The 14,134-nt window shown below is 40.9% G+C and overlaps 1 protein-coding gene across 3 annotated transcripts in view; it reads right to left on the bottom strand.

Moving 5' to 3' along the window:
* The window catches only part of LOC124554729, a 284,948-nt gene that overhangs the window by 134,728 nt on the left and 136,086 nt on the right, over positions 1–14,134 (bottom strand). For all 3 annotated transcript variants that reach the window (XM_047128375.1, XM_047128377.1, XM_047128376.1), the window contains exons 12-13: positions 6,206–6,435; positions 4,995–5,963 (exon numbers count right to left, since the gene is read on the bottom strand). In XM_047128375.1, the coding sequence (XP_046984331.1) occupies positions 4,995–5,963; positions 6,206–6,435 (1,199 nt within the window). The remainder of the gene's footprint in view (positions 1–4,994; positions 5,964–6,205; positions 6,436–14,134) is intronic.

Here is a 14,134-nt window from a genome sequence, read left to right as displayed (position 1 = left end):
TTCATGAACAATTAAAAGGGCAGAAATGATGTTTCTCTTGATCTCTATTCCAATTTTCTGTACAGATTCGAGAACTCTCGGAACCGAGGTGATGCAAAACTTTTTTTGATGTGTGTGTATAGTGGGGCAAACACTGTTACCAAAAATCTCAGAAAGCTCTTTACCAATTTAATTTAATTTTTTTTATGATACTCTAATGAACATTCAAAAGGACATGGGCTATAAATATTTTTAAACTGCAATGTTCTGGTTTTCTATTACAAACTGCGAGAAACAAAATGCTGTATTGTACTTTGGCATGAAAATTTGCACTTTTGTTTTTATTCTCACAGGCAGTTTTAACTATGATAGCAGGGCATTTAAACCATTTGACAAATTGTTTCTTCCACACTCATTCTCTCACTGCACACATTTTTAAACAAAAAATATATATTGAAAAATGAGCAGTTTTGTTTTCTTTCTTGCAGTCGGTTTTCATAGAAAACAGGAAAACATTATTTACAGCATATTGACATATGATTAGAATACTGCTACAGTATCTTAAATTTGCAATAACAGTAAACAAGGCCTAACATCAGACAGAGGGAGGAAGAGGGATTTAAGGGGGGGTTGGGTGGGGAGGGGGGTGCAGGGTGGGCGGTGAGAAAACAGCCCTACAGAGTTGGAGAGAGGAGGTGGACAGAGAGGGGGGAGGGGGGCAGGAGGAGGTGGATAGAGAAGGGGGACAAGAAAATGGAAAGAGGGGCAGGGGGAGGTGATGGACAGAGAGGGAGGGAGCAAAAACTACTTAACAACAGTAAGACCTCTTTGCATCAATGTATTTAATCTACTTTGAAATATTACTTTGCAGACTGTTTCTATTTTATTCTGATTCTTTGGCAGTAAGTTCTGGAAAGTACTGATGGTCCACCTTTTACCAAATAACCTTCACTGTATGGTTTTTTCTTTTTCAATAACAGTGGTAAATGGGCAGTCTACATAACGAACACTACACCAGACTATGAATGAAACTTCCACGGATCGGACAATATGTGATATGGCACTGTCTCAGAATACGGTCTTATCAGTGTGTTAAAATATATGGTTGCTTTCTTTAGAATCCAAACAGAGAAGGACAGTGGTCTCTGTAAATATGGTCATAAAAAGCAACAGTGTATCCTGGAAATCCAAGCAACAAGAGGAAGAGAAATGTCATGCCCCAGAACCAACCTTGACCATTGCAAGCCTAAATATCAATGTGATGACCAAAAATAAGCAACAAATGCAGTCAGAGCTTTGTCGCACACACAAAAGGCTTGTACCATGCATCCATAGAATGCACAGAGGTGAAGGAGACATAGGACCACTTAGCTGTGGAAACTCCACAAGCTAAATATGGCAGCACAATCTTCACAAAACCTGCATAGTCATAACATCACCAAAAAGGACCAAATGTAACAACATCAAGCTACTAACAATCAACTGTAGCACCTTTACCATTATGTATACATAGAAACCCCCTGGGGCAAAGCTCAGTCTGACACTACTGCAAAACCTTTATAACGAAAACACACAGTTCATAATAGGAGACTTAAACTGACACAGCACTATCAAGAGCTACAAAGAAATGGATGACAATGGGCGCAAACTGAAACAATGGGCTGAAACGTATAACTTATTTTAGTATCTGCACAGACATGACAACACCACTACACTACACGGTAGGCATTGATATTTCAATGGCCAATGGTGGCTCGATAATAGCCAGGGGGTAGAATCCCATGAAAAGAAAATGAATTCGCTGAGTGGGTCAATCTACGGGAAGCAGAGAGACGGGTACAGGAATGACTCAGCACATGGCTGACATGAATAACTAATGACTAAGCACTCAAGAACAACACATGGCACATAGGGCAAGGAGATGCCTGCAGTGGCTGAACTCCAGGTAAGCACTGGTCCGCCAGGGCTACTGCTGCCCAAAGATAAACACCTCCACAAGTTGGTCTGTCCATACTATGTGTTAAATGCACCTTCCATGGCAGGTTGTCGCACTATCCCGCTGTACTACCCACAGCAGCTCATCTGTCTCCATCGTGATGTCTGCTTGGGGGGATACTAAACTCATGATTGTTGCGTAACCCAAAATTACCTTGCTCCTTTAATAGCAAAACTATGGAAGCATGGTTACAACCCTGAAAACAGCTTCATCGCTGTAAATTTGCTTGACCAATGCCTGAAAACCATAGGCCATACTTGACATGCAACATAGGTCAAGTGTGTGCTGGAAACTTCAATACAGAAATAAAGAAACTCGAGCCAACAGTGGAAATTACGAAAGTTTCATAGACATTTTCCAAACCAAGGGACATATTCCATGAGCTAGTAGGCTATATTTTATACTGGTTCTCACAGGAATCAAGGGACATATGAAGAATTATACAAGTAGGACTGTCATGATGAAGAGACTATCTCATGCAGAAGTATGCCAATGAAAATGTTGATTGAGACATGACAGAGGAAGTGGACAAAAACCTTGGAAGGAATGGACATGACCAAAAGTAGCAAAATGGCCTGGAACTTAGTCAAAAAACTGAACTGTGATCCTAAGGTAGTAAAACAACCACCCAAAGTATCACACCTAACCAAGTTGCCCATAAACTCCTCCTGAACATAAAACCCAACAAGAGACGTCAAAAGGCCAACAACAATAGAAGCCCACAGCACAAATTAAATAACTTTGTTGTTTCATTTGCCTTTAAAGAACTTAACCTAGGACTAAACTCAGTGTAAATGGAAAACGAGCAAGGTTCAACGTCATTTGTATGTACCAGATAAAACGTTTTGGCACTGGAGCCAAACAATGGATCCTGGACCTTATCAACCACTGCCTCAAGAACATGCAAGACACCAAAGATTTGGAGAAAAGCAAAGGTAACAGCACTGTTAAAGTCGGGGAAGGATCCAGAATCCCTGAAGAACTGTAGCTCAATATTGCTCTTGGGTCACCTGTACAAACAATGTGAATGACTGATACTGAACCACACAGTAAGCATCATACACCCAAAGCTCACTGTCAACCAACGGGCTGGTTTCAGGTCAGGAAAATCTTGCATCAGTCGAGCCTTGTCCTTTACTGAACATACTGAGGAAGCATACAAAAATAAACAACAATAACAGAACTAGCCTCACTTAATCTAAGTTTTGCATACAACACGGTAAACCACAGGTCACTCATGACAAAACTGTATGACACATTTAACAATTACCAGCTTGTAAAAAAAAAAAAAAAAAAAAAAATCACGTCAGTACAGTAAAACAGAATTTTCTCTACCATGCGGGAGGGCAGAAAGAGCCGGTGGTGATGATGGAAAACTGGGTTCACCCAGGGTAGTGTCACAGTCCCTGTACATTCAACCTGTACACCAATGACCAAAACCAAGTTACATGACCCACTTCCTGTACGCAGAGGATCTGCCCGTCACATCTCACGGAAAGAGTTTTGAGGAAGTAGAACAAAATCTAGTACATGCTCTAAGCACCATTCCAATATACTACCAGGAAAACTCCCTTAAATCAAATCCCTCAAAGACACAAGTCCACGACTTCCACTTTCACTCAAAACCAAGCAAATCTAAAGCAGAATTTTAACCTGGAATGGCATCATTCTGGAATACCTAGATAAACTGGCATACCTGGATGTCATACTGAGCCAATCATTGATGTACAAACATCACTGTGAGAAGACCCATCAGAAAGTTGCAGCACAAAATAACTTGCTGAGAAAATGGACTAAAAGCAAATGGGAAGGTACACCAAAGGTGCTGAGGACCACAGCCTGGGCCACTGCACTTCTCCACAGCACAATATGTTTGCCAGTGTGGTCCAGGTCTGTATACACCAAAAAGGTCAACATAAACTTAAATTAAACACGTCAACCAATAACTGGTTGCACAAGAACCACACCACTTGATAAACTATACGAAGCTGGTGGACTTGCGGGCTGAAACTCTCAAACAGTCCATCACAAGCACAACGAGAAGCTTAAGCATATCTTCAAGGAATGCCACACTTTATTTGGAGATTCCTGCAAAGATGCAAGACTTACATTCCATAAGAGATTTCTGATCACGGTACTCACCGAGCCTCCAAATGACTACGCTCCACTACAGAAGATACCCAGTGGAGAGAACTTGAGGTGGGAGATCTGCAGGTGCCCGAATTGCTTTAGAACAGGTGTACCAGCAGTGAAGGCAAACTTGGTCAAGGGGGGCCTTACAGATGAACATGATGAAAGATATGTTTGTGGACAATCTGAGAATATGAAAAATTTCTTGACTTGTCCTAGCTGTCCCAGTAAATGCACCCTCAATGATTTCTGGCAGGGAAGCAAGGAAGTATTGGAAATACTCAATTATGGGCTGAAAAGCTGATCATTATACACAAAAAAGTAAACTAAGTCTCTGGAATCAAAATACAATCATTCCAGTACAGTACATCTCCAAACAGATGAACGTAAGTGAGAAGAATCAAGAACAAACATGTGATCTAAGGTAATCAAAAGTGATAGGGATCACTATTGCACCTGTATCAAATTTGCAAAAGATATTGGAAAAAATGGGTCTCCACTTCACTTTAGTTAATTAGTATTGCTGATAGGAAAATTTGCTTTTCTGTGGATCTAATCTTACTGTTACAGCTAGTTTTATTTCAGCATTTCATCTTCCCCATTTAATCCATCAAGTGAAAACCTCTCTCCATTGCCATTAGGAATAGTATAATGATTTCAAATATTGCAATAATAAGAATGAAGAAGAATCATAAATATGAGTGAAATGTGTCTACTACTTTAAAAAGCAGAAATATGAGTGAACTGTGTCTACTACTTTAAAAAGCTTAAATACAAATCGCTTACTTTAGCTTCACAGAAAATGACACAGCTGTATCTATAGAAGGCAACAATGACTACAGTACTAACTTCTCATAGTAAAAGAATTTGAATTTGTTGCCATACTTACAGACTCCCCAACTGCTTGTCCTCTTCCAACTTCTGTAATCTTATTATAGGGAGGAGGGTTTTCACTGTTGGACTGGAACTGTTTGCTCCATCCTGTGAACTATCCCCTTGAGCGCTTTCACTAAACTCATCATTCACAGTAGTACATGAATCAGTACAATGATTTGGATCTAGCTCTGGCTCCAGCTCAGATGTGGAGTCAGGTTCAGACTCTACTGCATCTTCAAGCTCTGGCTCCCAGCTCGCTTCAGTTTCACACTCCTGCTGATGGTCATGCTTTCTGCCAGTTTCCAGCTCACACAACTGCAGTGTGTTGTGCTCAGATTCTGGCCCTGACTCTGATTCATGTTCTGAGCCCAGCTCCATTTCCTGATCGGACTCAGGATTTCGGCTTTGGTGGAGACTCATCTCCTGGCCAGGATTTAGGTCTTGGGGTTGACAGAGTTCCATTTCCTGATTATATTCCACAATTCGGTTTTGACACAGTTCCATCTCCTGGTCAGGCTTAATATGTATGTCTTGGGACAGTTCTATCTCCTGTCCAGATTCCTGTTGGGAGAGTTCCACTGCCTGGCTAGACTTTATCTCTCGGTTCTGGGAGAGTTCCATTTCTTGGTCAGACACCATCTCAATGTCCTGGCTAGATTCCTTTTCCAAGTGTGCTTTCTGGTTACCCTCAAACTCAACATTTTGTACCAGTTCCTCAATAGGTTCTGGCTGCTGAATGAGCTTCTGATGATGACAAGGCAACTCATTTGCATCTCCATCAGGTAGCTCTGTTGATTCTGGAAGAGGTATCTCTGCCAGCTCTTCAAGACTTAACTGTGATGGACCTTGCTTTACAAACTCTTTCTCTGCCTCCCGTTTTCTGTTCTGATACTCTTTTTGAACTTTTCTATTTCTTTCAATACTATCTTTTATCCCTACCTCTTCCTGTTCTTCCTCCTCTTCCACAATGGGAGTGAAGTTCCTACAAGACACATGGAAACAGATTATCAAACAGATTCTGACACTGACATTTAGTTACTGTTTTTAAATAATATTAAAAAATTAAATCAAAACTGCTTTGAGATTCTTCTGAACGTCTTAAAAGAATATTAGTAACCAAAAACAAACTCATTTCACTTGATTTCAGATAGTAATTACAGAGTTAAATTACGTGTATGTGCACTTAAACTACTTCAGACAGGTCCATACATCAAGAGTACATACATCGTGAACATAAAATTTCTTGTCCCAGTTGCCTTCTTTTCAAATGTCTCTTTCTTGGGTGTGGTTCTCTCTAACAACTCTTCAGAGTTCAATTTATCATTTGCTGCTACTTCAAAATTTGCTGTAGTCTGAGAACTTATGCTTTCTCCAATTTCATCCTGTGCTGGGCCATCAGTATTTTGAGTATCAGATAATCTGTAGCAGTCTGGATGATTGCGCTGGACATGCAGCTGGAAATGAAATAGTCCCATGAAAGAATAACACAAAAATGCACTAAATAACATGTGGGACATTAACAAATTTGTATTAAAGCTGAAAAGTGTACTGTTCTTGTTGTTGTTACTGTTACTACGATTATTCCAACAATAACTACTTCCCTGCGACACAATGTCAACAATTGTGCATTTCAAGCAGTGTACAAGAATATTTGCTCAATTGTTTCAGTATTATCCATTAAAGATTTCTGCCATAATCCTACAATTTCTGAGAATGAGATGGACTATGTTCTAGAAGAAAAAAAAATGTCGAAGAGAGTTTTGCATACATAAACCTGGAATTATTTTACTTGCAAATATGAATTTTGCAGTAGGTACAAGAGAGGAGAATGGATGTTAAAATACTTCAGAGGATAGCAGTGGCAATACCAAAATGAAGTTTAAAGAATGAGGAAGATTGGTTACAAGAAGGCTGTGCCATTATATTTTGAAGAACATTTGAACAGAGCTTAACAGTGCTAAATATTGGTGACCTCTGTTCTCTTAAGCTTGGTTTACACCACAGCAAACATAAGAGAAAAAGCATTTTATCTTGTGTAAACAGTTGGTGAGTACGAAGGAACAGCATTCACAGATTTGTTCTTGTACCCTGCCGATTGTTGGCCTTTCAGTATGTCATCAAAGGAAATTCACACACTTTCTGTTTTGGCACTCGCTTCAGTGTAACAGCACAAAGAGCATTTAGTCCCGCAGTCAGCTATTTTTCACACATCAACGACTTTTGTTATCGATCATGACTCATGTCAGTTATAAGAAATATGTTTTGTCGAAAATTTCTGAAGCAATCTAATTTCCAATGGTAGATGTGAGAAAGATGATAAAGTCATTACACGCTTCCACCTGGTGGAAACTTATTTAAAGTACAAAAGTTTTTGTACTTCTTTTTGTTATAAAGGAGCAGCAGAATACATTTCCTTGAAAGGAAACATACATGAAAAGGTATGAATTATGTTTATTACTTTCAAACTAAAAATACATGAATGAACTGATAATTCTGGTGACCTTCTTTCCAGGTAATGTAATTACGGCACAGATGCAGCTCTATTATTTTAGGAGTTTTCAATATAATAACTGAATATGTATTTTTACATTACATTATCTATACTTGATTGATAGTATCTTTTCTATAGGTACATGAACAAACTCCGTGACTGCTTCAAATACGGCACTGCAAGCATCAGGAACTATCCGACATATAGCAACTACTAAAATTTAAAACAAGTTGTAGCATACCTATCTACAGCTGTTGAGAACCTGACTGTAAATTTTAATCTTTCTTCACGTGAAACTGCTTTCCAGTGATGAAGGTTGAAATAAGGCTAAAGGATGCTGGAGCTGCAAGTATGTGGTAAGAGGACTACTGCCACACATTTCACACTTTGAACATCTACATCTTTCTGTGATTTTGCTTTCTTTGTCACCAACAGTGCATTTACCGTACAACATAATCCTATCTGAACATTGTAGTTTAGCCTTGTGATACAACTAGATTGTATTGAGCGAAGTGTGTATGCTGATGACTTGACCACCAAAAAACAACAACACAGTACTCACAGAGCTGGTATGCTCAATGCTCATTCTTTCCATTCCCTCCAATTTGAATACTTGTTCACAGAATAAGTGAATTGTACTGAATGATAGTGAATTGTCTGTGAATGCTCATTTACTTGTGTTCACTTCCGTTCACTCTAGTACAAACAAGACTTTAGCATAATCTGGACGGCACAATGAAATCAGTTTAGATGAGAAAAATACACCTCTATGTTTGTTTTTACATACTAACAAATTCTGCGATGGATTCATGTCAGTGCGGCTGCTCAGCGTGTTTGGTCAGAGGGGTGCTACCCTCTGTAGAAAAAAAAAAACCTGAATAGTTTTCACCAATAGAATTTGAGAGATATCATGCGTTAATAGGGTGTCCATAATTAAAGCTCCAGTTTCAAAACGCTGTAGGAAGAAAAGCAATGCTTGGAATGATGTCAAATATGAACAGCGTATTATTAACATGTGGTAACGTCTTGGAAAAGAATTTGATCAATTGATGGCAGTAAGAGTCAGAATGACCACTCACTGTTGGTAGAGCTCTTTTACAAGAATGGTGACTGTGTGCCAGTAGTCCTGTAGAAGTTCCACGCACTCAGGAGTATGGGAGAGAGGGGGCGTTGGTCAGATGTTTACTAAGGTCTGCCGAATATGATTAAAAAATACTAAAAGACCAGTTCTTTTGAAGTGCACTGTGGCCAGAGGAGGAAAGTAGTTGATCTGATGCCTGTGGAAAATGTGGCCACAGCATTGCAAGGGGGTAGAGCAATGACGTGAAATCATGTAGAGCATGGCAAATTACCCACATGTTGGATGTCTGTGAGCATGGTGCATAAAATCCTACAAAACATACTGCATGGCTATCCATATAAAACCATTCATGTTCAGGAGTTGCTTCCTGCTAACATCCCAGCAGGACAAATGTTTGCCCTGGAATATCTTGCTTGCATGGAAGTGGACAATGAATGGCTATGGAACATTTTGGGGACAGACAAAGCTCATTTCCGTCCTCAAGAATATGTGAATAATCAGAACTGTAGAATATGGGCAACAGACAAACTGCACACACATCAACTGATACACCTCATTCTGAAAAGGTGACTGTATACTGTACGGTGTAGGATAATGGCATCGTTTATCAAAGGTTTGTGTGTTTTTAATTATATGAATCCTCTGGGTCCTGTTAGCTGTACCATCACTGGTAAACTCTGAGGTCTTTTGCGCACCAGCATCATTCCAACACTTCAACAGCAAGAATGTGTGGGTTGGATCATTTTTATGCAGGATGGCACTCTTCTGCACATTGCACAGCCAGAGAAGCAGCTGCTGCAGAGGCATTTAAGAAATACTATAATTATTAGCCGTCGTTTACCTGCAGCATGTACATCCAGATCACTGGGGCTTCTGGCAGTGGGGTTATCTGAAAGCTGTAGGGTTCAGTGCTCCAATTACAAGCATAGCTGAATTGAAGGCACACATTCTACATGTGACCCCTGAGACATTCTGATCTGTTGTGGAACATGCTGTTTCTTGATGCCAACTTGTGGCATAGACCAGTAGGCAGCATATTCAACATGTCTTGCTCCAGTCTCACAAAAATTAGGAACCAATGTCATTTTGTGTTTTACACATTTCATTGCCCCTCAACATTTAGAAACCAATGTCTATTGCTTTTTATGCAGTTTTTGGCCTCAGGACAGTTAAAAACCAATTGTTCCCATTTGATGTAGTAAGACTTTGCTGTGGTGGATGAGCTTACCTAACTTACGGTGCCACAACTGTTGACTGCTGAACTTGTGCAGCCATGCACATTGAAAAGTATGGATGGTGTAATCTGAAACTCAAACCATAGATGTTGTATAGCGATTCATCTCTCATTTGTAGCCAACCTCATTTACATTACAATGTTTACAGCACCATCTACGGGTAAAGTTTTCACTAAATTTCTGTTTGTTCCATAACGTTTCCCCCTGCATCAATAATACACTGTTCTAATTTGGTGTCACTCTGAGCAGTATTTCTCTTTCCACACCGTCTGGGTCTGACGAGTGCTCGCAAGTGGGTTGCACTCAGCCTTTGTGAAACCAATCGAGGATCTACTTGACTGAGAAGTGGTGGACCCAAGCACAAAAACTAAAAACGGCTGGGAGAACAGTTTGCTGACCACACGCCCCTCCATACCTATGATCATGATGTCTACCGGCTCAGGATGACACGGTGGCTGGTCAGTGCCATGAAAAAGACACCATAAGACAACACGCAAGTAACCATTTTGTAACATTAGTGTTACGAAGGCACATGTTAATCTTGTGACCGCATGAATTTAAGAAGTTATCCGCTATATAGACCCAATATATATGGTATAAAGTGGTAAGTGTTATCAGGTTGAAACATACCTTTTGTTTGTAATCCCACTGTTTACAAGATGTGAAAGGTGTGACGGCGATTCTGCAAAGGATATTGCAGTGGAAAACATTACTTTCTCTTTACAGATAACCTTTACAACACCACATCAATTACTCGTGAACTGAAGTAACAGCAAGAACATTTTGACTAAGGTTACCATGGCACTTTCGAGATGGTCATCTTTATACCTAAGAGATTTAAGGCCAACTCAAAGCCAGTATGTGATGTGCACAAGAACAAAAGCAAGATGGGTGTTAAATTGACTGACAATACTCTGATGTATGTGGAATTTAAGCACAGATCCATAAAATGGTGGGGGAAACTGGCTTTCCATGTCATTCAAATTGTGCCGACAAAGTCAAGCATACTTTATTAAGATAACAGGTAGATATCTCCCTGCTTCTCAGTTTATGGTGGCTGTCATTATCAACAGAAAAACTTGAGACAACAGTAACAAAAACAAAGTGTTGTATTCACCCAGGGTAGTGAGAACCTTATTGGAAAAGTGTGGAGTCATCATTTTGAGCTAGACAGCAAGAATTAGAGACAGCAATGGAAACACATGGATTCACCCCCACTGAAAAAATCCCAAGCAATGAACACTTAGCAAAAACTGAAGCATGTCATCAATTCCAAATGGCTAACAATGTTGACGCAAGCATCATCCTGTTGCAGGTTAACACCAGCCCACATGTTGCTACGGTTTGTTTCAGCTACACTGCAGAAGTTTTGCCGAGAAGCCCTTACACACCCTCCATATAGTCCCCATCTCTCCCAATGCAATTTCCATATTTTTGCAGTCCTGGCTGTCGATTTGGTTCAGACGAAGAGGTGCATGTCCAGGTACAATCATGGCTCTATAGCCAACTGCAAACATTCTTCCATGAAGGCACTGACCATCTTATCTCACAGTGTGGTGAATTTATAATCAGTTATGCTGAGATTACTTTTGAAATAATAATACTTTTTTCCATCTGTCACATTTTCATCTGTTTGTCCCATATAAGTAACTTTATAAAAGTACACACTACACTTATGTTCAGAAAAAAAACAGAACACCTTGCACAACTAGAGATATTATGTTCATATTCACAGGACATGTAGATTAGTATGTTCTGAAGAAATGATTAGCATCTGAACCATGTCGACCCGTGGGTTTAAGGTCAACATCAACATCGTGGCGAACACCACCTACCGGTAAAATGTGCCTGTGGCTCTTGTTGTCGCTATAAACTGAAGGTAATCGATTAGTGTGATTTGAGCAGACGCGTTGGATGACTTGCAGATGTATGCACGAACTGTACTGTCAAATCTGTAAGTTCGAAAGAGGGCGTATTATTGGCATGTGGGAAAGTGATGCATCCATCTGGGAAAATCCCGTTCATGTGGGACGAAGTGTTTTAGCAGTGCAATGGGTGTGTGCTGAATTGTTCACAGAAGGCAGTAGAACATGACGAGATGGTTAGGTTGCACCGCCAAGACCACCCCCTTGAAGATCGACACCTCATATGAATGGCATTGCAGGACAGATTTGTGTCCTCCTCTGTTCTGGTGCAACTGTGGAACAGTGTAACACATCTTACACTATCAGGGGCGACAGTCCATTGCCGTTTATTACGGCATAGGTTACGCGCATATTATCCACTTCTCTGTCTACCTTTGACGAATGTGCAGAAACTGCAATGGTATATGAAACGATGTCACTAGAAACGGGAATGGCATCGGATAGTGTTTTCGGATGAATCAAGGTTCTTTTTGGTTGAAAATGACAGCTGCATTTTGGTTTGCTACAGATGAGGGAGCAGCATCAAAGTGGCTGCATTCACACAAGACATACAGTGCTAACTCTAGGTCTTATAGTGTGTAGTGCTTTTGGATACAACCACAAATCACAGCTGGTGCATGTCCACGGCACTGTGACCAGTGTGACCTATATAAATAAAATCCTGCGACCCATAGCCATTCCATTTCTGCACAACACCCCAGACACCATTCTTCAGCAAGGCAATGCATGTCCACACATTGCTGCAGAAATACGTGCCCTGTCCCACTGGATCACAAGACTTGTCACCAATTGAAAATCTGTGGGATATGGTGAATCACCAGGTGCAGTGCTGTGACCCATTGCCAACCACCACAGATGGGCTTTGGAGCGAGGTGAATACAGCACGGATGGTTATAGCACAGGATGTCATTTGTGTCTTGTACACACTAAACCAAGGTGACTGAAATGCTAATTATTTCTACAGAACATACTAATGTACAAGTCCTATGAATATGAACGTCTTATCTCCAGTTGTTCAAGGTGTTCTGTATTTTCTGAACAGAGAGTATATTAATAACAAAGTATTACAACAAATCTTAAACACACACCTGCATTATGCTGGATGGACATACAGTACTGGAATTGTTGAACCAGCTGGAGATACAGTACTGGAATTGCAGTTCACAGGGTGTATACGGGGACAAGGAAAAAAAATTCCCGGATTACACCCGGATTTCTCCCGGATATCCCGTTTAAAAAATATGCTTTTTCCCAGGCGAAAATACACTTTTTCTGTGCTAAGTGACAGTAAGTTTTCCATAGATTTTCGCTCGGAACTGTAAAACTTATCAATCCTTTGAATGGTTATCGTTTTATACAATCGCGTAGAACTTCACGGAAAAAAAAGACGGGGCAGAGAAGTTTTGGAGAGAGTGTGTAAAAACAAAGATGATGTGACTTACCAAACGAAAGCGCTGGCACGTCGATAGACACACAAACAAACACAAACATACACACAAAATTTAAGCTTTCGCAACAAACTGTTGCCTCATCAGGAAAGAGGGAAGGAGCAGACTCTGAATGTGGCTCTCCAGCAGGGATACAACTTCCTCAAATCCTGCCCTGAAATGAGATCCATCCTTCATGAAATCCTCCCCACTCCACCAAGAGTGTCTTTCCGCCGTCCACCTAACCTTCGTAACCTCTTAGTTCATCCCTATGAAATCCCCAAACCACCTTCCTTACCCTCTGGCTCCTACCCTTGTAACCGTCCCCGGTGTAAAACCTGTCCCATGCACACTCCCACCACCACCTACTCCAGTCCTGTAACCCGGAAGGTGTACACGATCAAGGCAGAGCCACGTGTGAAAGCACCCACGTGATTTACCAACTGACCTGCCTACACTGTGACGCATTCTATGTGGGAATGACCAGCAACAAACTGTCCATTCGCATGAATGGACACAGGCAGACAGTGTTTGTTGGTAATGAGGATCACCCTGTGGCTAAACATGCCTTGGTGCACGGCCAGCACATCTTGGCACAGTGTTACACCGTCCGGGTTATCTGGATACTTCCCACTAACACCAACCTATCCGAACTCCGGAGATGGGAACTTGCTCTTCAATATATCCTCTCTTCCCGTTATCCACCAGGCCTCAATCTCCGCTAATTTCAAGTTGCCGCCACTCATACCTCACCTGTCAATCAACAACATCTTTGCCTCTGCACTTCCACCTCGACTGACATCTCTGCCCAAACTCTTTGCCTTTACAAATGTCTGCTTGTGTCTGTGTATGTGCGGATGGATATGGGTGTGTGTGCGAGTGTATACCTGTCCTTTTTTCCCCCTAAGGTAAGTCTTTCCGCTCCCGGGATTGGAATGACTCCTTACCCTCTCCCTTAAAACCCACATCCTTTCGTCTTCCCCCTCCTTCCTTC

Source organism: Schistocerca americana, chromosome X (assembly GCF_021461395.2).
Source record: "Schistocerca americana isolate TAMUIC-IGC-003095 chromosome X, iqSchAmer2.1, whole genome shotgun sequence".
In the NCBI taxonomy this organism is placed as follows: Eukaryota; Metazoa; Arthropoda; class Insecta; order Orthoptera; family Acrididae; genus Schistocerca; species Schistocerca americana.
This window is presented reverse-complemented; position numbering and strand designations above follow the sequence as displayed.